At 53.0% G+C, this 21925-nt stretch overlaps 2 protein-coding genes across 3 annotated transcripts; one reads left to right on the top strand and one right to left on the bottom strand.

Annotated features, from left to right (window-relative positions):
* The first annotated feature begins 190 nt into the window (after positions 1–190).
* On the top strand, positions 191–6484 carry PNPO (pyridoxamine 5'-phosphate oxidase). Of its 2 annotated transcripts, XM_004434614.3 has the most exons (7): positions 194–434; positions 1720–1844; positions 3033–3132; positions 3974–4027; positions 4269–4397; positions 4713–4783; positions 4998–6484. In XM_004434614.3, exons 1-7 carry the CDS (start codon positions 288–290, stop codon positions 5164–5166), a joined length of 795 nt encoding a protein of 264 aa, XP_004434671.1. In that variant the 5' UTR covers positions 194–287; the 3' UTR covers positions 5167–6484. The 2 variants fall into 2 exon arrangements, with proteins under 2 accessions (XP_087297171.1, XP_004434671.1); XM_087441045.1 differs by lacking the exon at positions 4269–4397 and having other exon boundaries at positions 191–434.
* A 3078-nt stretch (positions 6485–9562) lies between these two features.
* On the bottom strand, positions 9563–14215 carry PRR15L (proline rich 15 like). The gene is made up of 2 exons (XM_014790768.2): positions 14161–14215; positions 9563–10746 (listed from the first exon to the last, which is right to left on the bottom strand). The coding sequence occupies exon 2, from the start codon at positions 10717–10719 to the stop codon at positions 10417–10419; it is 303 nt and encodes a 100-aa protein (XP_014646254.1). The 5' UTR covers positions 10720–10746; positions 14161–14215; the 3' UTR covers positions 9563–10416.
* Positions 14216–21925: the final 7710 nt, after the last annotated feature.

The raw sequence follows: 21925 nt of genomic DNA, 5'->3' as shown, positions 1-21925 counted from the left end.
TCTCTCTGCTCCCGCCCCCAGAGGCGCCGCCCATTGGCCGCTGGGTTCCCCTATTCTCGCTCTAATTGGCCTCGCTCCCGGAAAACTCCAACCAATGGCCTCTCCGCGCCTGTCTCCCTCCTCCGGCCCTGGGCTCCCATTGGCTCCGAGGACTTAGGGCCTGATAGCCGGGCTTGGCGACTGGCAAATTCTTCCTTCCCCGGGGTAGAGTCCCGGGCTGGGAAACTGGTTCCGAACCCAACGGAACCCAGCGCCGGGCGACGCCGGGTCACGTGGCCGACGGCCCAATGACGTGCCGGCTGTGGGGCGTCATCGTGACGTTCGGGCGATCATCCGAGTGGCCCCGCTACCTCTGCCACCTCCGCCACCTGTGCGGCCGCGGTGCTGTCATGGACCTGGGACCCATGCGCAAGAGTTACCGCGGGGACCGAGAGGTGCCGCCGCCGGGCAGGGCCTCCGCAGGGGCGGGGGAACAGGAGTCATCTCCGGAGGGGAGGGGAGGAGGAGGAACCCCACGAGCTTTGTGGGGTCACCTCCGAGGGAGAGGGGGGTTCAGAGACCACCAGCAGGGGAGGGGTTCCGGGGGAACGAAGATGAAGATGGGCTCGAGAGGAGGCTTGTGTAGTGGAGCGGGAACTCGGGAGCCGGCCTGGGCTGGAATCGTGCCGTTCACGGGGGGCACCACCTTGAGCAGTTTACTTAACCTCTCTGGGCCTGCGCTTCCTCGCCTGGGAAGTGATAGTACCTGTCTCTCAGGGATGTGAGGGACTTAGATGTTTGTGAAGTGCTTAGAACAGTGATATTCTTCCAGCTAATCCATGATAAATAAGTAACACATGGAGGAAGAGGGGGATGCTCCTAGCTCTTGCTGCCTTCTGTCCCTTCGCTTACCACTTGGAGAAGTTCTTTTCCTTTTCCCTCCTCAGGAGAGGAACCAAGAAAAGTGTTTTGGAATTGCAGCCCGGAACCACGGTTACCAAATGTGTTTGCATGGGATCATTTCTGGAAATGCTTGTTAAAAATGCAGTTTTTCAGGGCCGGCCCCGTGGCTTAGCGGTTAAGTGCATGTGCTCTGCTACTGGCGGCCCCGGGTTGGGATCCTGGGCGCGCACCAACGCACCGCTTCTCTGGCCAAGCTGAGGCGACGTCCCACATACAGCAACTAGAAGGATGTGCAGCTATGACGTACAACTATCTACTGGGGGGCTTTGGTGAAAAAAAGGAGGAAGATTGGCAATGGATGTTAGCTCAGAGCCAGTCTTCCTCAGCAAAAAGAGGAGGATTAGCATGGATGTTACCTCAGGGCTGATCTTTGTCAAAAAAAAAAAAAATGCAATTTTTAATTAAACCTCAGACCTACTGAATGAGAATTTATGGGGGTGGAGCCCAAGAATTCTGTCTTTTCTTTTAGGCTCCCCATGTGATAGGTTTGACACCCATGACATGAAACTGTGATTCATCTGTCACCAGCTGTGGGACCTGGCAGGTTATTCCACCTTTTTATGCCTGTGTCCTCACCTGTAAAGTGGGGCCAGCAGAACCCACTTCCTGGGTCCTGTTTTCTGTTATGAGGTCATTGTCCTGGGTCCTGTTTTCTGTTATGAGGTCATTGTTATGAGGACTAAACGAGTTAATATTTGAAAAGTGCCTAGAACAGTGCCACATACACAATAAGCACTATATGTGTTTATTAAATGAAATAAAACTCTCCCTTCCCAGGCATTTGAGGAGGCTCAGCTGACCTCCCTGGACCCCATGAAGCAGTTTGCTGCCTGGTTCGAGGAGGCTGTTCAGTGTCCTGACATAGGGGAAGCCAATGCCATGTGTCTGGCTACCTGCACCAGGTGGGCATAGTTGTGGGATCTTCTGTGGGTGGGTGCAGATGAAGTGGGAAACTTAGGAAGCTCTCAATTTGATGGATGCCAACTTTATGGTTCTAGCTCTGTTATTAACTTGCTTTGTGGCCTCAAGCAAGTTACTTGTTCTCTCTGAGCCTCAGTGTCCTTACCTATAAATCAAAGATCAGACTTCACTCAATTCCATTTCAATGATAAAATGCAGCACCTCATTCATCTCTGCCCTTGATGCACCCACACACACACCCTTGCCTCCCTCATCTCCCTAGCTACCCTATTCCCATCTGCCCTTTAAGAGCTACATCTCCTGGGACCTCTCCATGAAGCTCTCTCCCTCTCTTGAAACCTAGTGCAGCGCTTGGCTGCATCACTCATTTGGTGATCAATCATATACCCCATGAGATATCTCTTGCTTTAGCCTCTTATTCAACTCTTCTTGTCCCCCCTTACAAAAGTGTAAGGCCTTGATGCGGGCTCTTATGGTGTGCCCCTGGGTGTCCCCCGAGCTCTGGGTAGAGGATCTGATATAACTGCACCTTCTGTGATCCCTAAGCATTGGCTGATTGCTGCCCGTAGAGCCTTGTTTCTTTGCTGGGGCTGCCATAACAAAATACCACAGACTGGGTGGCTTCAACAACAGAAATTTATTTTCTCACAGTCTGGAAGCTAGAAGTCCAAGATCCAAGGTGCTGTCAGCGTTGGTTTCTAGTGAGGCCTCTCCCCCTGGCTTGCAGATGGCCACCTTCCTGCTGTGTCCTCACATGACCTTTCCTTTATGCACACAGGGAGGGAGAGGAAGAGAGCTCTCTGGTATCTCTTCCTCTTCTTGTAAGGACACCAGTCCTTTTGGAGTCGAGTCCCACCCTTATAACCTTATTTAACCTTACTTACTTCCCTAGAGGCCCTATCTCCAAATACAGTCATATTGGGGTTAGAGCTTCAATGTAGGATCTTAGGGGGACACAGTTCAGTCCATGACAGGGCCCCAGGCAGTGGTGTCATACTTGCACCTCCAGGACAGATCCGCAGGGGCAAGTGGGCATGGGTAGCTTGAGTGTGCAGATGGTACAGAATAAGGGCACGCAGCTGAAGGTGTGCTCAGACATCCTGTGGGGAGGGACAGTAGGGAGGACATTGAAATGGGCCCTGACTGCTGCACTCTGCTCTTTGCCCCAGAGATGGGAAGCCGTCTGCCCGCATGGTGCTGCTGAAGGGCTTTGGCAAGGATGGCTTCCGTTTCTTCACTAACTTCGAGAGTCGAAAGGGAAAAGAGCTGGTGAGGGTTCACGGTAAATCTTTCCTGGGCCTGGAGGGTCCAGCCCTTGCCTCCTGGGTCACCTTCTCATGCCACCCCCGCCCCACCCCACCTGCTGTCCGTGCTCAGGCTCTGGCCTGCCTGCGGGCCTTTGCACCTGCTGTTCTCTTTGCCATAAATGAATGCTCTCTAACCTCCTACTTCTGTCATCTGTTTACCTAAGTAACTCCTGTTCTTGGGTCTCAGCCCCAACATTTCCTCCTCAGGAAAGCCTTCCTTCACTCCTGCGGTGAGTCGGCCCTCACACTGTTTGCTCTCGTTATAACTTGTAACTTTCCTTTTTGCGTTTTTTTCAGTTTCTAACTATGCATTTGTTTACGTGGTTACTGTTTGTCTCTGCTGCTAAACGGTGAGCCCCATGGAGGGCGGAGGCTGCATCCGTTGCATCTCTGTTACACCCCCAGCGTCGCTCCTGGGCTCGAGCAGAGTTGGCACTTGTATGCATTCAGTTCATGAATCCAGATGAGCAGCCCTCCCTGGGTCCAGTGCAGCCACACATGCATTTCTGAGGACTTGCAGATCTATGGATGAGATAAATGGCAAAGCCTCACTTTGGAGTCCTGGCTTAGGTTTCCAACACAGCTCTGCCACTTGCTGTGTGAACTTGGGCATGTTACTTAACCTCTCTGAGCCTGTCTCCACACCTGTAAAAGTAGGCCTGCATTTGAGGGTTTAAATGAGATATTACAGAGAATGCATCTGCTGTGGGCCCGGAGGCTGCAGACTTCCTGCCTTCCCCCCGCATGCCAGAGGTGTCCGCTGCTGTGCTGATCGCTGTCCATGGGTTCTCTTTCATTTCTAGGACTCTAATCCCTTCGCTTCCATTGTCTTCTACTGGGAGCCCCTAAACCGTCAGGTGAGTGAGCATTCCCGGGACAGCCTGGGGGGGGGCTGGGTTGGGAGGGGCCTGAATTTATAGATGAGCCCAGTGGAGGTCTGCAGGCTGGGCAAACGTCCTGTCTCTCAAAGAGCTCTTAGTTAGCTGGTCTAGTTGGAGCCAGCAGTGGATAAGGAGGAGAGAGAGAAGAATGGGGCCTGTGCTGGTAGGGAGGGCAGGAGGCATCGAATGCCACCCAGCCAGGGCCCTCCCTGAGCAGGTGCGTGTGGAGGGCCCTGTGAAGAAGCTGCCCGAGGAGGAGGCCGAGTGCTACTTCCACTCCCGCCCCAAAAGCAGCCAGATTGGGGCCGTGGTCAGTCACCAGAGCTCCGTGATCCCCGATCGGGAGGTGAGTGGGGCTCCTCCTTGGCCCTCCGGGTGGTGAGGGCCCTGGCTCATCCCCAGAGGCTGTCCCCAGGGGATGCCAGGGCCCTATCTCTCTATCAAAGTTAAAAGGACGATCTCCCTGGGGAAATGCAGATTGGGACTGGGGAAGCGGGCCTCCTGTATCTGTCTGACCCTCCCGTTGGACTGTACTCCCAGAGGGCAGAGCCAGCCAGCCTCGCTCACCCAGCACCTGGCACAGAGCACATGCTCAGTAAGTGGTTATTAAGTGAATCATTGACCAGGTCTGACCGTTCCTCCACCTCCTTCCCCTGGACAGTATCTGAGAAAGAAAAACGAGGAACTGGAGCAGCTCTACCGGGAACAAGAGGTGCCGAAGCCAAAATACTGGTGAGTGATACCTGGTGGTCGTCTCGAAAGGGACACCAGGACCCTCACGTTTACTTAAAGCCACCCAGTCTGTGGAATACAGATCTACTCTTCCCTGTCAACCCTCGTCAGATGCATCCCGGCAACCTCCTTCAAGGGGCCCTGGGATGGTGGTGGGAGGGTGACATGGCTGGAAAAACGCACAGAGCCCCGAAGCCTCTGCTTCTCCTTGTAGGGGTGGCTACGTCCTGGACCCGCAGGTGATGGAGTTCTGGCAGGGCCAAACCAACCGCCTGCACGACCGGATCATCTTTCGGCGGGGCCTCCAGACAGGAGACCCCCCTTTGGGGCCCATGACCCACCGCGGGGAGGAAGGCTGGCTCTACGAGAGACTTGCGCCCTGACTCCCAGTCTGCCCGGGCTCACGGGAGTGGGGGCTGGCTGCTGAAAGAGGATGTGCGATGGGAGCCAGACCCCTCTAAACTCAACCTGTTTCCGTCCCCACCTGTATAATTAGGGCTCTTCAAAGTTCATTCTCCAAGTCCTCTGTTCTCAGTTGGCTCTCAATTAGCTGGTCTAGTGGAGTGTAACGGTGGCATAGAGAATCACAAATGGAAAGTAACCCCATATTTTCTTGACCTTGACTATGATTTATTGGAATAGTTCCATCTAGGGGTAGCAGCTGATGTGATTCCCTTTTCTGGTGACACAGGGTGAGGAGCAGCGACCCGGTCTGTTACCATGTGACTGAGTCATCCTGACCAAAGCCAGTTGGTCCCAGCACAGGCACCCAAGCCAATCTAGCCTATCGGTTTTTTGTTTTTGTTTTTGTTTTTATTTATTTTTTTCCCCCAAAGCCCCAGTAGATAGTTGTATGTCATAGTTGCACAGCCTTCTAGTTGCTGTATGTGGGACGCGGCCTCAGCATGGTCAGAGAAGCGGTGCGTCAGTGCACAGCCGGGATCTGAACCCGGGCCTCCCGCAGCAGAGCGTACGCACTTAACCGCTAAGCCACGGGGCCGGCCCCAGCCTATGGGTTTTTCTTGTCAACAATCTGAAATTGGAAATGGAGAGACCCAGAGCATGGGAGTCACTGTAGCCAAGTCATTAATGGCAGCCAAGAAGCAACAGCCTGTGCTGCCCTTTGTAATTCCCTGAGCGGCCCTGGATCCCTCCTTCCCACGTCTGGGCTGTGCAATTCCTCCTCCTGCCTCAAACACCTACTATCTCTAAAAAAAAAACTTGGGGCATAAACTAGCTGGAATCGATTTCTGTTGCTTGCAACCAAAAGAACCTTAACTAACTCATTTATTAATAGATATTTTTATAGCACTCTACTGATAGCTGCCTTTCATTATCTGAAGCACAGCAATGCAGAAAAGAGATTAAATTTATTCCCGGTAGCTCCAGAGGACCCATAGGTGGAAGTTGCACAGACGTAGATTTCATCTCAATATGGGGAGAGATTTCAAACAATCGGGGCTGGCTAGGAGGGCTGCCTGTTAGGTAGTGAGTGTTCTGTCACTGGAAGTATTCAATCCCCGTCAGGAGTTTTGTAGAAGGGATTCATGTGCTGGTACCTACAGGCCAGGAAGATTTTAATCAAGCTTTACTTTCCATGTTTGTTTATGAAAACTACATATGTGTGTATACATACATACATATATGTATTTAATATATATTTTTTACTTTCCAGGTATAAAATTAAATTATTATAGAGATTATCCTTTCTGATTACTCATCCCCCTCCCCTAGTCCTCACCCCCCTGATGATGACTCAGATCCCTGGCTTTCGTCCATGCTGGAATTACCCAGGGAGCTTTAAAAACCCTGATGCCTGGGTCCCACCCTCAGAGGTGATTAACTCATCTGAGTACAGCCTGGGCTTTGGGAAATTTAAAAGCTCCCCAGGGAATTCTGTGCAGCCAAGGTTGAGACCCCTGGTCTAGATCCTTGCTACTCAGTGTGGTCCACAGGCCAGCAGCAGCAGCATCACTTGGGAGCCTCCCCAGACCCAATGAATCCCCTTCTGCATTTAACAAGATGCCCCAGGTGCGCGCACAGCCTCAACCTGTAAACCAACAGCCTCCCGCCCTCACAATTGGATTCTTCAGTAACCCTCGGCTAAGGCCTGTGCTGAACTGCATTTGCTTTCCTTGAGCACATATCTGGAGACCAGGGACAGCCTGGATGAGTAGCCTACAGGCTTCGGAGAGGAGCCAGGCTGGGTAAATGTTTGCTGTGACTAAGCTGGGATCAGAGAACTGACTATTATTTGTGCATGTTGGCGTTGAACTTGCCACTCTGTAAACTGTGCTTCATTTCACTGGAAGGGTGTGTGCTTCAGCGTCTCTGTTATGGACCAGCTCCTCCAAGGGCTGCCCTCTGGGTTTGATCCCTCCTTAAGCCTGAGTGCAGGAAGGCACAACACTAACCCTGCGGCCACCTACAGGAGAGGGTCCTGGAGCGCCCTTCCCTACCTTGTCCTGTTTGTGTTATTGGTGGCTGTGTATCCCCCCAGCTTTGAGCCTGGTCTCGGCTGTTCCTTTCCTGTTCTCTGCCCGACAATCACTGTGCCAAGTCTGTAATAAAAGCCCGTCAGCTGTGCGTGATATTAGTGTTCAACCTGGACTGGTCTCGCCCCCACCCCTCAGGAAGGAGGGGAGTTGGGGAGTTTAAGTGACTGGCCTCCCACCTCCTCCTCTCTGGGTAGGTGTAGGTTGGGTGTCCAGCAGGGGGAGCCCACCACCCAGGGTTGGTCCCTTCTGGGCTGTGCAGGCCAGTTCTGGCCGGCCCCTCCTGCCTCCCCCTTCCCCTCCGTTGGGTTGTGTCCCAGTGAAACTGTGGTCGATAACCCGTAGCCTCTCCCAGCTCCTGCACATATTTGCACTCTCGGTTCCTCCTCAGTTCCTCCTCCTCCTGCTCCTCCTTCTCCTCTGGCCTTGTGAAAACTGCCTGGGCTCTGACTCCCTGGACAGCCAGATCTCCCTTTGGATTTTAGTACCCGCCTTGTCCACTGATCCCCAAGCTTAGGGATATATGTGGAGCTTCACCGGAAGATTCCCACAGACATCACTTGGGGGCTGTGGAGCAGGGTTGCATGCACGAGGTGGAGGAACCACAAACCTTCTCACCTAAGAGGAGCAGTGGTGGCAATGTGGTGCCAGTATTGGGTAGAACCACTGGTTGGTGGCCCAGGGCCCAGCCTCATGCCCCGCCTCGCCTCAGGGAACCCCAGGATGGGCTGAAGTGGCAGGTCCCTACAGTCTGGGGTCTCAGGGGACACTCAGCCTCAAAGCTGGTTGGCTTTCCTCCCCTGGTTCCAGAGTCTGTACAGCCCCCTCGAATGGTGCTCACCTCCCAGGATCCCAAGGCCCAGGCATTGCCCTCTCTCACCCCACCTCCCCTTCTGCAGAAGGTGACTGTGCTCCTTTCCTTGTTCTGATCCTCAGTTTCCCATCACCACCCCCCCGCCCTCAGCAGATGAAAATCAAGTGTGATAGGGGCTGTGTGGTGCAGTGGTCATGGGCACAGGCCAGCCCTGGCTACAGTTCCAGCTCCACCGCTGCAAGCCTGCCTGACCCAGGGCAAGGGACTTAACACCTAGGGTGAGGGATTTAACCTCTCTAAGCCTCAGCTAACCCACCTGGAAAATGGGGATAATGACAGCACCTGTCTCCGTGATTAGAGGATTAAGTGAGGAACCTCCGGGAGTACTTGCCACAGGGCCTGGCCGCACGCTCTCTGTAAATGTCAGCTATTAACACAGGGCAGGGCTGGAGTGCCGGAAAGTCTGTGCTCCTCCACCGGAGGCTCTATGGATTGAGAAATTGTGGGACCCTAGAAAGTTCCTTGTGGTGGGGAGGGATGGGGAAGAGGCCTTGTGGAAGGCAGCACACCTGAGCTGCCTTCCCTCCCTCCCAGCTCCTGGTCTTCCTCACTCTTCCTCCGAGTTCCCCCTGGCCTGGGTGAGGCCACCTAACAAAGGTCCCCTTGTACGGGTCTGTTTGTTTTGGTAATAAATTTCTGCAGTAACGCTCCCGGGGTGGGGTGGCCCCTGCAGCCTGCAAGGAGCTGACCCAGAAGCTGCAGGACCACACTGTTTAGTCGCCACCTTAGTCTCTCCCTGTTCCCACCCTGAGCTCTAGAGATTTGGCCAATTTTTTCCCAATTCCCAGATCCTGGAGCTTGAGAAAGAGCTGGAAGTAGCAACACGGGGAGCGAGCTCTCTCCTCTGTCTCACACAGAAGCTGAGAAACCTACGTGGCCTAGGGTGGAGTTCCTGAATAAAGGAAAGGGGGAAGGAAGCCAGTATGCACTGAGCACCTAGTATACAACTACTTATGGGCTCCTTAATACTGACCACTCCCTGGGAAATAGGATTGTCGCAGCCCCTTTTACAGAAGAGGAAACTGAGGCTCAGAGGAAGTGTTTTTTTAATGTTCCCCAAATCGCCCAGCTACTAAGGAGTGGAACCAGAATTTGAATCCTGATCCCAAACAAACCACTGCAACTTTGGGGCCAGTCACCAAAGGTCTGCTTCACTCTTGGGGCTCCTGATGGCCTCTCTGCTGACCGGAAGGAACCGTGCCCTGAGGTGTAACTAGCTCCTTCCTTTGCTCTCTCCACCCCCAGATGCTAAGGATGGCTTGGTGGTGAAATGAGCGTCCCAGTTACTACATTTTCACACCCAGGGACCCTGCCCGAAGCTTGAAAGGAACTGTTCGAACACAAAGTTCCACAGGAAGGGAGTAAAGGCATGAAAAGCAGTCATGTCAATAAATGCAAGACGAGCATAAATAGGTTCTCTGCTTTTGCAGCATTGTTTATTATAAAGAGAGAAACCTACAATTATTTTTCTAAACAAAATTCAAGTCTCACTCATTTCTGGGGCTGATCCGTCTTAAATACTCAGAGGGGAAGGAGAGAGGAGAATGGGCTGCTTTTAGCCCCTACCAGAGCTTCCCAACCCCTGCCCCTAGTTTGGAATCAGGCCAATGTGTCTTCCCTTTGAGGATGTGTGCAGGAACCCGTGGGGTCCCTCATTCTGGCCTTCTGCAGCATCCCTCCCTAGGAGTGCCAGAGTCCTCCCCCGCACACCTGGGGGCAAAGTTCCAGGAAGTTTCCCACTCCTGTTAGGAGGTGAGCTCAAGTTCAGCGTCTCTGCCTCCGGCTCCAGAAAACCACCCCCCATCACGTGGTTTCTGGAAAATGTGCTCTCAGAATCTGTCCAGGGAACAGTCATGGGTAGAGAAAGTAGAAGGAGCAGCAGTTCAAACTCACCCTTGACCCTGTGCCCTGGGAGGAGGTGACGTCAGTCGGGCTCCCTCTCTCCATTCCTGGCCATGCCCACTTCCCTGCTGGCGCTGCTACCACCTCAAGGAGAGCTGTCCTTCCTGGGGGCACTTTTCCTCCTCGGACTGGAGCGCCTTTGTCTGTGGTGGGGGAGGGTGGGAGGCCCGGGATCTCCCTGGCCTTCCCGCCTTCCCGAAAGCAGGGGCACATAAATACAAGCCTAAAACCAGACATTTCCTGCCAGCAGGCGACTGCCTCCACGGCTTCAGCTGTGGCCAAAGAGGCCAGCGTGGCGCTCCTGTCTCAGATCCGGCTGACGGCAGGGAGTGGGGAGGCGCTAGCACCCTCCTTGGCCCCCTTCACTGTCCTTTGCCCTCCCTGTCTTCAAAGAGGTTGGGGTTCTCTGCCAGCGTGGCTCGGACTTTGCTCTTCTCCTTGAAGCGGCCCGAGTGGGAGACTTTGACATGCTTGCCCTTGGTGTTCTTGTCCACAATCTTCTCCAGGCGCGTGTTAAAGCTGCTGTTGGGGCCCTCCCCATCAGGCCTCGGGGGCTCCGCGCCGCCCTCGGTTTGGGCGTAGGTGTCAGGGATCTCATACAGCACCCTGGGGGTGGATTTCTTTTTCCTGAGGAACGTCAGCTTCCACCAACCAACTTCCGTCATGGCGCTCCTGAGCTGAGGGTGGGCTTTCTGCAGGAGCAGGGTGGGGGAGACAGAGGGGTCAGTGGCGAGAAAGGGGGATGCCTTGGAGCAGCCCTCTCCAGACCCCTAATCATGGGCTGTTTTCATAGCCCAGGCCAGAAAGGATTGAAGGTGGGGCCAGATGAACCCCGGACTCAGGAAAGGGATGCAGTCCTTTTGGAGAATAGGAGAAGAGGGGTCTGGGAAGGGGCCACAAAGTCAACATTGACGAGGAAGCCATGTGAGCCAGGCCGAGGGGGCAGGGGGGCAACCATACCCCATTGCCACACAGCTCTGAGGTTCTAGTCCTCTCAGGGCGCAGGAAGGTGGACAACTTGTCCAGGTCACACAGTATCCAGGCCTTTGACCCTCTTCCCAAGCTCTTCCCGCTCCACTACCGGCCCTGCTGCCCGGAGCAGACAGACGGTCAACCGGGGTCAGACGGACAGAAACACCCTGTGCACCTTGCTTGGAATTCATTACAAAATTAAACAAGATTTGGGATGTATGGAGAAATCTGGACTTCCCAGGGGTGACCAGCAGGACTCCAGGAGCTGCTGGGCTTTTTCTAAGGGGAAGGAACCTCCGGCTGGGAGCAGGAAGTCCTGGGACTGTTCCAGCCTCGTGACCTCCGGCAAGTCGTTTCTCTGGACCTCAGCGTCCTCTTCCATCCCTTTCAGCCCTAATATTTAGCTCTGACATGAATGCCTGCCCAGCGGTAGACAGGCTTTGCAAAGTAAAACTTATGATAACAGTAATAACTGCTGAGGGATGGCTCCCTTTCCCCCACCCAGCTTCCACAAGGACAGGGTTTTGAAGGAGAGCTGAAAATTTGGAAGGCAGTTTAGTGGGGCCAGGAGGTACATGTGAGATAGTGTTATCACAGGCGCGACCCTCCATAAGGATACCCAACAGAGATGGGGCTGAAATCCAGGCCTCTCCACTGACAAGGATGTGCCCTGATACGGACGTGGCCTCACCATTTACTAATTTCTACAAAGCTGCTGTCTGAGCTAGCAGAAGTTCTGAGAGATGAGCATCACAAGAAGAAGAGACAGGAGACTAGAGGAATTAAGATCAATGAAGAGCAGGCAGGGTGACAAGAAATGGAGGCGTCTCTGGGCCTGGAGAGGTTGGTGGTCAGGTCTCAGGACTCCTGGGTGCAGCTGGGAAAGATCCCGGCGGGAGGGACAACGGCCACAGTACACCAGAAAGCTAGATGGTCAGCTGGCCCAAGCACAGGCAAATATATCACCTCCTTTTAAAAACAGATGGTCTAAATTACATTTTTTAAAAAGACCAGAAAACACTATGACAAATGATTGATAGTGGTTTTCTTTATGTAGAGGGAGTAGGAGATGCCTTCTCCCCTCTATTTTTCTGATTTCCAGATTTTCCATAATGAGTATGGATTTTTTAAAGAGGAGGAACATATCAAATTTAGGAAAAATGAAAGCAGGATGCTGGCCTAGGCTTGGAAAGAGTTGAGTGCCCACGTCCATGGCCCCCTTGCATGTTGTCCCTTGTCCCTCCATATACCCACCCCCTTGCCCAGAGCTCCCACCCAGTGGATTCCTTCCCACCTCTTTGTCCAGGAAGCAGATCCCACATTGCCAGCTCTGTCCCTCTAACTGAGCTCAAGCAGCAAGAGAAGCCGGGGGGATCTTGTGCAGCGTCCACTCAGAAAGTGAAGGAGGGGGTGAGAGTGGCCAGATAAATACCTTCAGGGTACCCTGGAGAGGTGAGCGCACCAAGGGGACAGCCTGAGAGGTTTGCTTTGGCAGCTTGCCCCTCCTGGGCTTAGCACAGCCTTGCACAGAACTCGGTGTTCCAGAATGGGTTTCTGGAAGGAGTTTTGGGGCGGGCAGGGAAGGAGGGACAGAGTGCTTGCTTGGCCTGTGGGTACCCCAGTTGCTGACTGGTCTGGGGCAAGGCCCACGGCCCCACCACCGCCCATCCAGGACTGCCAAGGAACTTGGGGAGTGGAGGATCCAGCTCCTGAACCAACAGTAACCACCAGACTGCCTAGCTCCACGAGAGGAAGTGGCTTCTGCTGTGCCAGTTAAAATATACCTGCTTTAACGGGTATTTCAAGTTGGCATTCACAGGGCTTAACTCTCTTTGGAGTAAAGGGAGCAACAGATCACAAGGAACTTGTCAGAAAACCATAGAGAGTGTCTGGAACAGACCTTGGACCCTGCCCTGGGGCCTCCACCACGGCACCAAGGCATCGGTGCCCTTGTCTGCTGGCCTTGAACTCTGGTCTCTCTGTCCCCTCTGTCCAGGAGGATGTGCGAGCACCAGTAAGCATGGTGGTGGTCCTGTGAGCCTGACATAAGCAAATCTGAATTTACAGAACAGCTAAACAAGCAGACTATTTTTTGTTTTACAAAATAGCCCAGCTACAAGATTCTTTTAAATAGTGAACTATCCCCAAGAGTGTAAAATCTGATTTGCTTAAAAAAAAAAAAAAAGAAAATGATGTAATATCCAAACTTCCCAGCTATCCCAGGTAGCAAAGAGCAAGACACTACAGCCACAACCCACACCTGATCACAGAAGGCCGAGGAGACTGGGGGGCGGGGGTGTACTTGGATTTCGAACAGACCCAGCGTTTGGTAACATGTGGTGGGCCCTGCAGTCTGATGGGCAGGGCCCTGAGCTGGCCAAGCAGAGGGCTGGGCCCATGCCCTGGGGCCCTACAATCCATGGATGATAGAAATCAGCCCCTGAGGATGCCAGCTACACCTCCACTGTTTGCACAGCTTTGGAGCCCACAAATGCTCCATAAAGGCCTGCCACCCCCTGCCTATGGCGCCCAGCACCATGGCACACATGTGGGCACCCCTGGAAGGGCCCTACCACCCCAGTTGAGTTCTGTGAGCTGCTCTAAGGCCCTTGCCCAGACTGGGCTGGACTCTTTCGGAGCTGGGACAAGTTAACCATTGACTGGGGTGGAGGGGCAGGGGTGGAAGGGGGTGTTGAGGGAGCAAGTCAGCTTCTACGTTGTAAGACAAAACCCAGAACCCACATCCCACCCCTCTGCAGGGTCCCTGATGGCGCGTCACCACTCTGGATAAGACTGGGGTACCCTGGACAAGAACAGGGAGATGTTCCTACCAGACAGCCTGAAACATCCTCCAGGCCGGGGGATAGGAGGCGGTAGGCACCAGTTCAGCAAGAGTTAATAAAGAACTGCTCTGGAGTGAAACTTGCCCAGAATGAGCGCTGCTGGAGGCCTGGATTGACTCCAAGAAGCCAGTGGGATGAGTCCGAGTTCTGCCTGCCCACCTTGGGAGATATGGGGGCTGGCATGCCTGGGTTCCCCCTCCCAGCTAAGCTTGTCAGCCATGGAGGCAGAACTGGGTGCCCTGACTGGGGTCTGTGCCTTGGTTTCCCCACCCACCCACCCTCTGCCTGTACCTGTAATCCGACTGCTCCGGGCTGGAGGCGAGACCTTAGAGAAGGAGCTGAGTGTAGGAACTGCCAGGGAGGGTGACTGGGGGAGGTGGGGGTGCCTCCAGGGGGCCACGCCAGGCAAGGCTCAGGCCAGGAGAGCCGGGTAGGAGCAGCTGCTCGGCAGGTGCAAGAGAAACAGGTGCAGGAGTGAGTGAGTACCTGCTCCTCTGCGGCTCCAGGAGTCAAGGTGAACCTGAAACCCAGCCCCTCCCGCTAAGTAAACAGAAGCAGAGGCCGGCTCGGCTGATGAATATTCATCACCCCAGAAATCCAATCTCGGTGCCCCTGCACCTACCCAGAAGCCAGGGTCCTCCAGGGACCGCCTAGCCGGGAGGAAGGAATCCCAAGGGAAGTCTGGGGCAGGGGAAACACTAGAGCCTCTCTCCTCAGTTTCCCCACTCTCCGTGCCTGGTTGTATCCCCAGCTACAGCCAAGATCACCCCCACCTGTTTCATCCCCCAAAGAGGCTCAGACCCCTCTCCAGCACAGACGGCTCCTGGGATGTTGCCCTGGGCACAACCAGGAAAGGGTTAAGAGCCGCTGCTCCCGTTGGCCTGGCTGACAGGGTGCACCCAGTTCCTTTGAACTCCAGAGTCGAAACCAGTCCCTGGTTAAACTGGTTGGCAGACCGGTTCCCAGGCTGTCTGCTCAATGCTCCTCAGGTGTGCGCTGGGTGGGGGGCTGTAACTCCCTCCTGCCCTGAAGGGCCCCTCCTCAAGATTTCCCAGGGGTGGGGTGGGGAGGTGGCACTGGCCCTTCCTTGGGCCAGGCTCTCCAGACCCACTGCAACCTCGAACATCCTTCTCCCCTCCTCCCTCACGTAGAGGTGGGCTTGAGGGGCCTTGAAACCATATGCAAAATTCCACATGTGTGGGCAGAGGGGCATTTATTTTTCTGTCTACGGGATCGTACTTTTATCAGACTCTCAAAGAGAACTGTGACGGGCTCCCCACCCCCAAAGTACCACTTCATTCAACTTTCCCCAAACTTCCAGCCATCCACTGGATGGGTCTTACTGGGTATTATAAAGTCAGCAAAACCTGGGGCAAGCTCTCAGGGAAGGAGGGGCTGGGGCCCTGGGGAGGAGGGAAGAGGGGGAAAGGCAAGAAGGCAGGCTGTGGGCACACGCTGGGGGTGAGGGCAGAGTGTGGGCACACCAGGGGTGACGACCTCACTGATCCGAAGCCACACCTCCCCCCGCAAACCTCCATTAGCCAAGCTGTGTGCACCCCCAGCCGGGGCTGCTGTTACAGAGGGTGCCGTGCCTTGGAGGTTTTCTGCAGCCACCCTCAGGTGGCCTCTTTGTGTTTGTGTCTCTCTCCCCTGGAAGGGGCGTCACTGGAGATTGGAAAACATCTGCTGCGTGTTCAGTGTCCCCACAGCTTCTTGTCCCAGTGCTGCCCACTGAGCCTAGATGCTCAACCCACCCTCCCAGCTACCTTCCTCCATGGCCCGAGTGTGCATGTGCCAGGCCTGGAGCGGGGCACTGGGGAGAGAAAAGGCACAATTCCCCCTTTCCCTGGCTCCCCCTGTGCGTTACATTTTAAATCCTAACTAACCAAGTCTCAAACCTGCCCACCATCTCTAACCCTGCTTCTACTTGGTTCAGCTTCTCGCAGCCTCTTGAGTTCCTATTCCCCTCCATCCTAAATAGCCCTAGGCCTCAGGTGGACAGTCCTTCAAAGGCTCCCCATGGCCCGCAGGGGAACCCACTCAGCCTGGCTCTCCTAGGATGGGACCCCTGCTGCCTCCTCTCCCAGCCCTCCCTGAATTCACACACTAGGCCGTTTCTCTGCCGACCTTCCTGGGTGCCGAGGCTACCTAGGAAAGTGAGATTAGGAATGCGTGCTGTGCTCTAGGCCAAGAATGGCCTCCCTACCCCCTGTGTAAACCAAGACAAACTCCTATTCATCCCTCAAGAACTGAATTAATTATTATGCCTCCTACTCCACCAGGAATTTTCTTGTTTCTACAGAGCTTGCTCATATGCTTCTATTTAACATGATATATACCATAATTGATTAGACTGTGTATGTATATATAACACACATATATACATATATAGTATTGTAATGATCTATTCATGTGTTTCCTCCCTTTTAGAATTTTAGCTCCTTGAGCCCAGAATTGTCTATTACTGATACAGACCTGACATATAGTAGGTACTAAATGCAAGCTTTAGAACACAAATGAGAAACAGAAGTATTGTCTTTACCCTAAGAAATCCTTAACGTAGCCAGTTGCCTTTGTCTCACTCTCCCTCTGGCAAGTAAATGTGAGAGAAAACCCATTTATTTTACTTCTTGTGGGTTCAGCTACAGCAGGCTTGCTGTTAGTTATCATCTTCCTGGGGAGGGGGGAGGTTTGTGAATTGGAGGACATTATTTTGCAAGATCCCCCTGCCTCTAGTAAGAAGTGTACACAGTTGTCCCAGGAAGGTGCCCACAGCTTTTTAGACCTGTCACTTTCTTTGAAAGTCCAGTCTATCTGAGAGTGGATGAGCCCAGAAGACACCGGAAGAGGCAAAAAACTCATTCTGGCTCAGGTGTTGGGAAGAGACCGGGAGGATGGTGGAATGGGCACTAGCCTGAGGGACAGTAACCAAGGACCAGGGCACTGTTTCCATCTGGGCTTGTACTGGTGACATTCATTCTCCTCAATTCCAAAGTCCAGACCTTTCTGAAGTCTGGGACCCAGGGGGGCAGAATCCTGTTCTCTCAGCCCCACACAGGAGAAGGAGCCCCAGTGAGAACCGCAGTGGGCAGGATTCAGTGTCGCCCACCTGTGGCCTGCCCCTCAGAGAACACCACCAGGACCAGGTGCAGGCCGTGGCGGGAGCAGCCTGGGAAGTCAGGCCCAACCCCTGGCCTTCGGGAGATTTATTTCTGGGAGGAGCAGGGTTGGGAGAGGAGTTTGAGATAAGGCTATAAACTATGAATATCCATTAATCAGATCACCCACACACACACCACTTTATTGCTTTATAAAGTTGTTTACCTTTAAATGCACCTTCATAAAACTAGGTTAATGCGTGATATTCCATATACAAACACACAATGTGCACGTTTTCAGAAATGTGTCCTTGTTGAGTAAAGAAAGTAAAATACACCTAAGGGAGCCTCAAGGACCTTGTGCCCTGTTGGGGCACGCAGCCACGGGGCCCCATTGGATTACAGATCATTCCTCTCTTACTGACCTCTGCCCAAGGAGCAGATCTAGGCTCCGGGGGTATTTCTTTCCCGAAGCAGGGAAAAGAGAGGAGTTGTCATTCTCCTCAGCACTCCCCGTTCTCTGGAAGGCCAGGAGACTGGAGCTCCTCGGGTGCCCAGCCTGGTGGAGGTGACAAGTGGGGCAAGAAAAAGGCTAGTCCCCAGGAGCTACACCAGGTCAGCTGGGGGGCAGGCAAGGGCGAGCGGAAGCTGCATTCTGATCTGAGGCAGGTAGTGGGGTTGCCATTGGAGGGAGCTTTCCCCTTCTTTTTGTGGGGGGTCTTCCCATCAGGGAGACCTCAGTGTGGTAGTGGGGATATGAGCAGCCAATATTCACGAGGAATCTGTTCCAGGCACGGTTCCAAATGTTCTGCATGTGTGAACTCTTACTCCTCATCAGCAGCGGAGGTGGGTCCTCCACATGGCTACACTGACTTGCACCCCGACAAGCAATTTTCCTGTTACTCTGTATTAGTTTCCCGGGGCTGCTGTAACAAGTTACCACAAACTTGATGGCTTTAAACAACAGCAATTTATTCTCTCACAGTTCTGGAGGTCAGAAGTCCGAAATCAGTTTCACTGGCCAAGACCAAGGTGTTAGCAGGGCCATGATCCCTCTGGAGGTTCCTCCTCCAGCTTCTGGTGGCTGTAGGCATTCCTTGGCTTGTGGCCACATCATTCCCATCTCTGCCTCCTCCATCCTCACATCACCTTCTCCTCTCTCGTGTGTCTAATCTCCCTCTGCCTCTCTCTTTTTTGTGTGTGTGAGGAAGATCAGCCCTGAGCTAACATCCATGCCAATCCTCCTCTTTTTGCTGAGGAAGACTGGCCCTGAGCTAACATCTATTGCCAATCCTCCTCCTTTTTTTTCCCCAAAGCCCCAGTAGATAGTTGTATGTCATAGTTGCACATCCTTCTAGTTGCTGTATGTGGAACGTGGCCTCAGCATGGCCGGAGAAGCGGTGTATCTGTGCACGCCCAGATCCGAACCCGGGTCGCCAGCAGTGGAGCACTCACACTTAACCGCTACACCACGGGGCCGGCCCCTGCCTCTCTCTTATAAGAACACTTGTGATAGCATTCAGGGCCCACCCAGATAATCCAGGATGACCTCCTCATCTTAAGATCCTTAACTTAATCATATTGGCAAAGACTCTTTTTCCAAATAAGGTAACATTCACAGGTTCCAGAGATTTGACTGGACGTCTTATGTGTGCGTGTATGGCGGGGCCAGTGGGGGTTCGCCCCTCCATAGTCTTCATTCTGACCACCTCTGTATTGTCAGACTGTGGTAGTCAATGAACGTGCCACCCAGACACCCTTTGAGGAAGGACTTGCTGCCTTCCTCAGGAGTTGGGCTCCAGCTGTCAGCTCCTTCAGGGTCTGCCTCAGCTGCCACCTCACCCGCAGGCATGCCCTTCTGGGGCAGCCTGCACCTGGAGATATAAAGTCCAGCCATTTCAGCCCCATGAAGGACACTGTGAGGGGCAATATTCACTCCAGGGCTCACCGCCAAATTGGCTAGAGCTTGTCACGCCTGCATTACAGTCGGATTTCGCCCTCTGCCCAGTCCTCCTTCTGTCTGGTTTCTCTCACAGGAAGTGATCTCTAATAAACACCTTGCCCCCAAAACTTCTCCTACTTCTGGAAAACACATCCTGTGACACAAAGATTTTAATTTTTGCCAGTATGATAGAAGTGATGTGGTGATCTCTGTGTCTTTTATATTTACATTTCCCTAGAGTACTGGAGTGAATAGTGTCCCCCAAAATTCATGCCCCAGAATGTGACCTTATTTGGAAACAGGGTCTTTGCAGATGTAATTAGTTAAGATGAGGTCATACAGGATTAAACTCAAGGACTCTTGTCCGTATCAGAGGAGAGACACAGAGACACACAGGGAGAAGGCCGGGGGATGACGGAAGCAGAGACTGGAATGATGTAGTTGCAGGCCAAGGAACACCAGGAGCCAGGCAAGAGGCATGGAACACATTCTCCCTCAGAGCCACTGGAAGGACTCAACCTTGCTGACACCTAGATTTCAGACTTCTGGCCTCCAGAACTGTGAGGGAATATATTTCTGTTGTTTTAAGGTACCCAGTTTGTGGTAATTTGTTATAGCAGCCCTGGCTAACTACACATCTTTTTTCTAGTAAGGTTGAGCATATTTTCATACATATATCGGCCATTTGGGTTTCCTGTCTCTGAAAGCATCCTTTTTCAATGTAGAAAAACTTCTCCACTTCATTGTATGATTTTTGTCCTTCTAGTGTGCACTGACTAAAACAATACGAATGCATTTATGGATTCCTGGACCCTCTGCACAATTCTACAGCCTTCCAGTGATCTGCTGCCCACTGGTTGGGAACCCTGGTCTACAGGATTAAAATTCAACCCTTTGTCATGGACCTGAGGGTTCTTCATGATCTTCCCTGGCCAATTGCCTCAATCTAGTTTCTCTCCATTCTTCCCATAAATACCCCGTGCTCCCATAATAAACTTCTTCTGGAACAGCCAGGCTCTCTCTTATCTATGCGCTTTATCCATGTTATTCCCTCTTCCTAGAATGACACCCAGCACCCAGCTCCTCTCCTCTTCCTCTCCCTTCTACCACAATTCACTCCCGTCTTGCAAGACTCAGCTCAAGTGTTATGCCTCCCAGGAGCCTGCTCTGATGGTTTTCCGTGCCCATCCCGTGCCTTTATCCCCAAGTTGAGCTGAACAGTCCTCCCCTCTGCTCCCTTAACACTCTGAGCACACCTCATTTGGTTCGTGTGGACTTTTGTGAGCACCACTATGCATGAGCACAGTGCTAGGCTAGGGCATGCTGCCATGGGATTTAGAGTGTGGTGGGTCCTTCACACATCACACTTGCACTTTCTTTGAGGGCTGGGACTATGTCTTCGTGTTAAGGTCCCCAGTACCTTACAGACAAATGGCAAATAGAGGGTAGCTGACACTGAACTACAGGGAAAGGAGGCTGATAGACAGGTGGTTTGGTAGTGGGCTTGGTTTTCCTTCCCTTGGAAGAGCAGACTCCCTCTTCCTGTCACGGTGGAGATGATGAAATAATGAAATGCAGTGGCATTCTTAGGAGGTGACACTTTGGACCCAATTCATGAGGTCACCCAGTGGGTTGTTTTCCTCTAGAAGACTAACAAAGGTGAAGGGATGGGGAGGGCATGGCTGGACAGGGTTTAGGGTACAATCGGTGGCCCTAGAGCATGACTCAGCTGACTGACCCTACATATGCCTCCATTGGTCTGTGCTTAACTTGTGAAGCCAACCAGCCCTGGTGTCTTCTTCCTGATTTCCTCCTCCCAGTCCCAAACGGCTCCCGGGGGTTGATTCCAAGCTCTGAGCTATAGAGGGAAGGACGAGACAAAGAGCTGGGGGACGCACGTCCCTCCTCCCAGACCAAGTGATCACGGCCTCCACTCATCACAAATGCCTTCCTGTACAGGCCGCACCTGCTCTTATTCCCTCCTTTATGAGCATCCGTTAAGCACCTGACGCTCAATGTCAGGTGTCATTGCCAGGTGCTGGGGTTACAGAGATAAACCAGCCTGGACTCCCTGCCCACAAGGTGCTCACAGACTAGTTGGAAAGACAGACTGAAAAAAATTACAGAGAGATTACACTCCAAACAGCAGGGGACCCAGCTGAGGCTGCTGAGTTTCCAGGGTTTTCAGCCCAGTCGGGAAGGAACACACACACACTACAGTCAGTGTGGATGAGAGCAAACACACAGAAGACACACAGACCATAAAGTAATAAACATATGGTGGATAAAAGAAATAGATTATCTGAAAGTCAGAGATGAGCCTTCTTTTCATGGATATGGCAGGAAGATAAGTGATGGGCGTTCTTGCCCAGAATGGGGTGTGGTAAGAAAGAACTTTGGAAAGGGGCAGGGTCTACCGGCGTGAGGTTCTAAGTGTCTGGCACAACAACTGAGGAGAAAGTGGGAATCAGGCAGCAGAGGAGGGAGAACGAGACCTGAGGCTGCGTGAACGGGGCAGGCAGGGCTGCAGGAGAAGCCACATCCCACAGAGAACAAGAATGCAGACAGGGGAGCCAGACAGGCATGGGTTTGAATCCCAGCCCCACCAACTATCAGCTGTATGATCTTGGACAAGACTCTTAATTATCTAAGCTTTGGCTCCCTTGCCTTTAAAATCTGGCTAATAATAGTACCCACATTATAAGGTTGTTAGAAGGATCAAATTAGATAAGTCTTGTAAAACATTTAGATCTACACTGGCATGCGGCACAGGGTTATCACTTAATAAGCAAGCTAACAACAACAAAGGATGGCAAGGCAGCCTGCATACACAGCACTGTGGGGCTCTGGACTTTCCTGTCCAAAGCTGCCACTTCCCCACCTCCCTACATGTGCTGTCCCTCCCCCAGACAGTGTCCCACCTACTAAATCAGCAGAGAATTGAGAGATTCACAGTCAGAAGCATCCCACATCCTCTCCCTGCCACTTTCCAGACGCTGGGAGCCCCAAGGACCTC

The sequence above is a fragment of the Ceratotherium simum genome, chromosome 16 (genome assembly GCF_057802395.1).
Source record: "Ceratotherium simum simum isolate JZ-2026a chromosome 16, ASM5780239v1, whole genome shotgun sequence".
Taxonomy (NCBI): Eukaryota; Metazoa; Chordata; class Mammalia; order Perissodactyla; family Rhinocerotidae; genus Ceratotherium; species Ceratotherium simum.
Note: the sequence above shows the minus strand (reverse complement) of the source record. Positions and strands in the feature narration are given on the sequence as shown.

What these genes read in the sequence shown, in the direction of transcription:
- PNPO (XM_004434614.3), top strand. Translation starts at nt 288, where the DNA reads ATGACGTGCCGGCTGTGGGGCGTCATCGTGACGTTCGGGCGATCATCC. An exon ending in GTCGAAAGGGAAAAGAGCTG is followed by an intron (nt 3,133 to 3,973) that starts GTGAGGGTTCAC and finishes TTTCATTTCTAG; the next exon opens with GACTCTAATCCCTTCGCTTC. An exon ending in GTGCCGAAGCCAAAATACTG is followed by an intron (nt 4,784 to 4,997) that starts GTGAGTGATACC and finishes TTCTCCTTGTAG; the next exon opens with GGGTGGCTACGTCCTGGACC.
- PRR15L (XM_014790768.2), bottom strand. Translation starts at nt 10,719, where the DNA reads ATGACGGAAGTTGGTTGGTGGAAGCTGACGTTCCTCAGGAAAAAGAAA.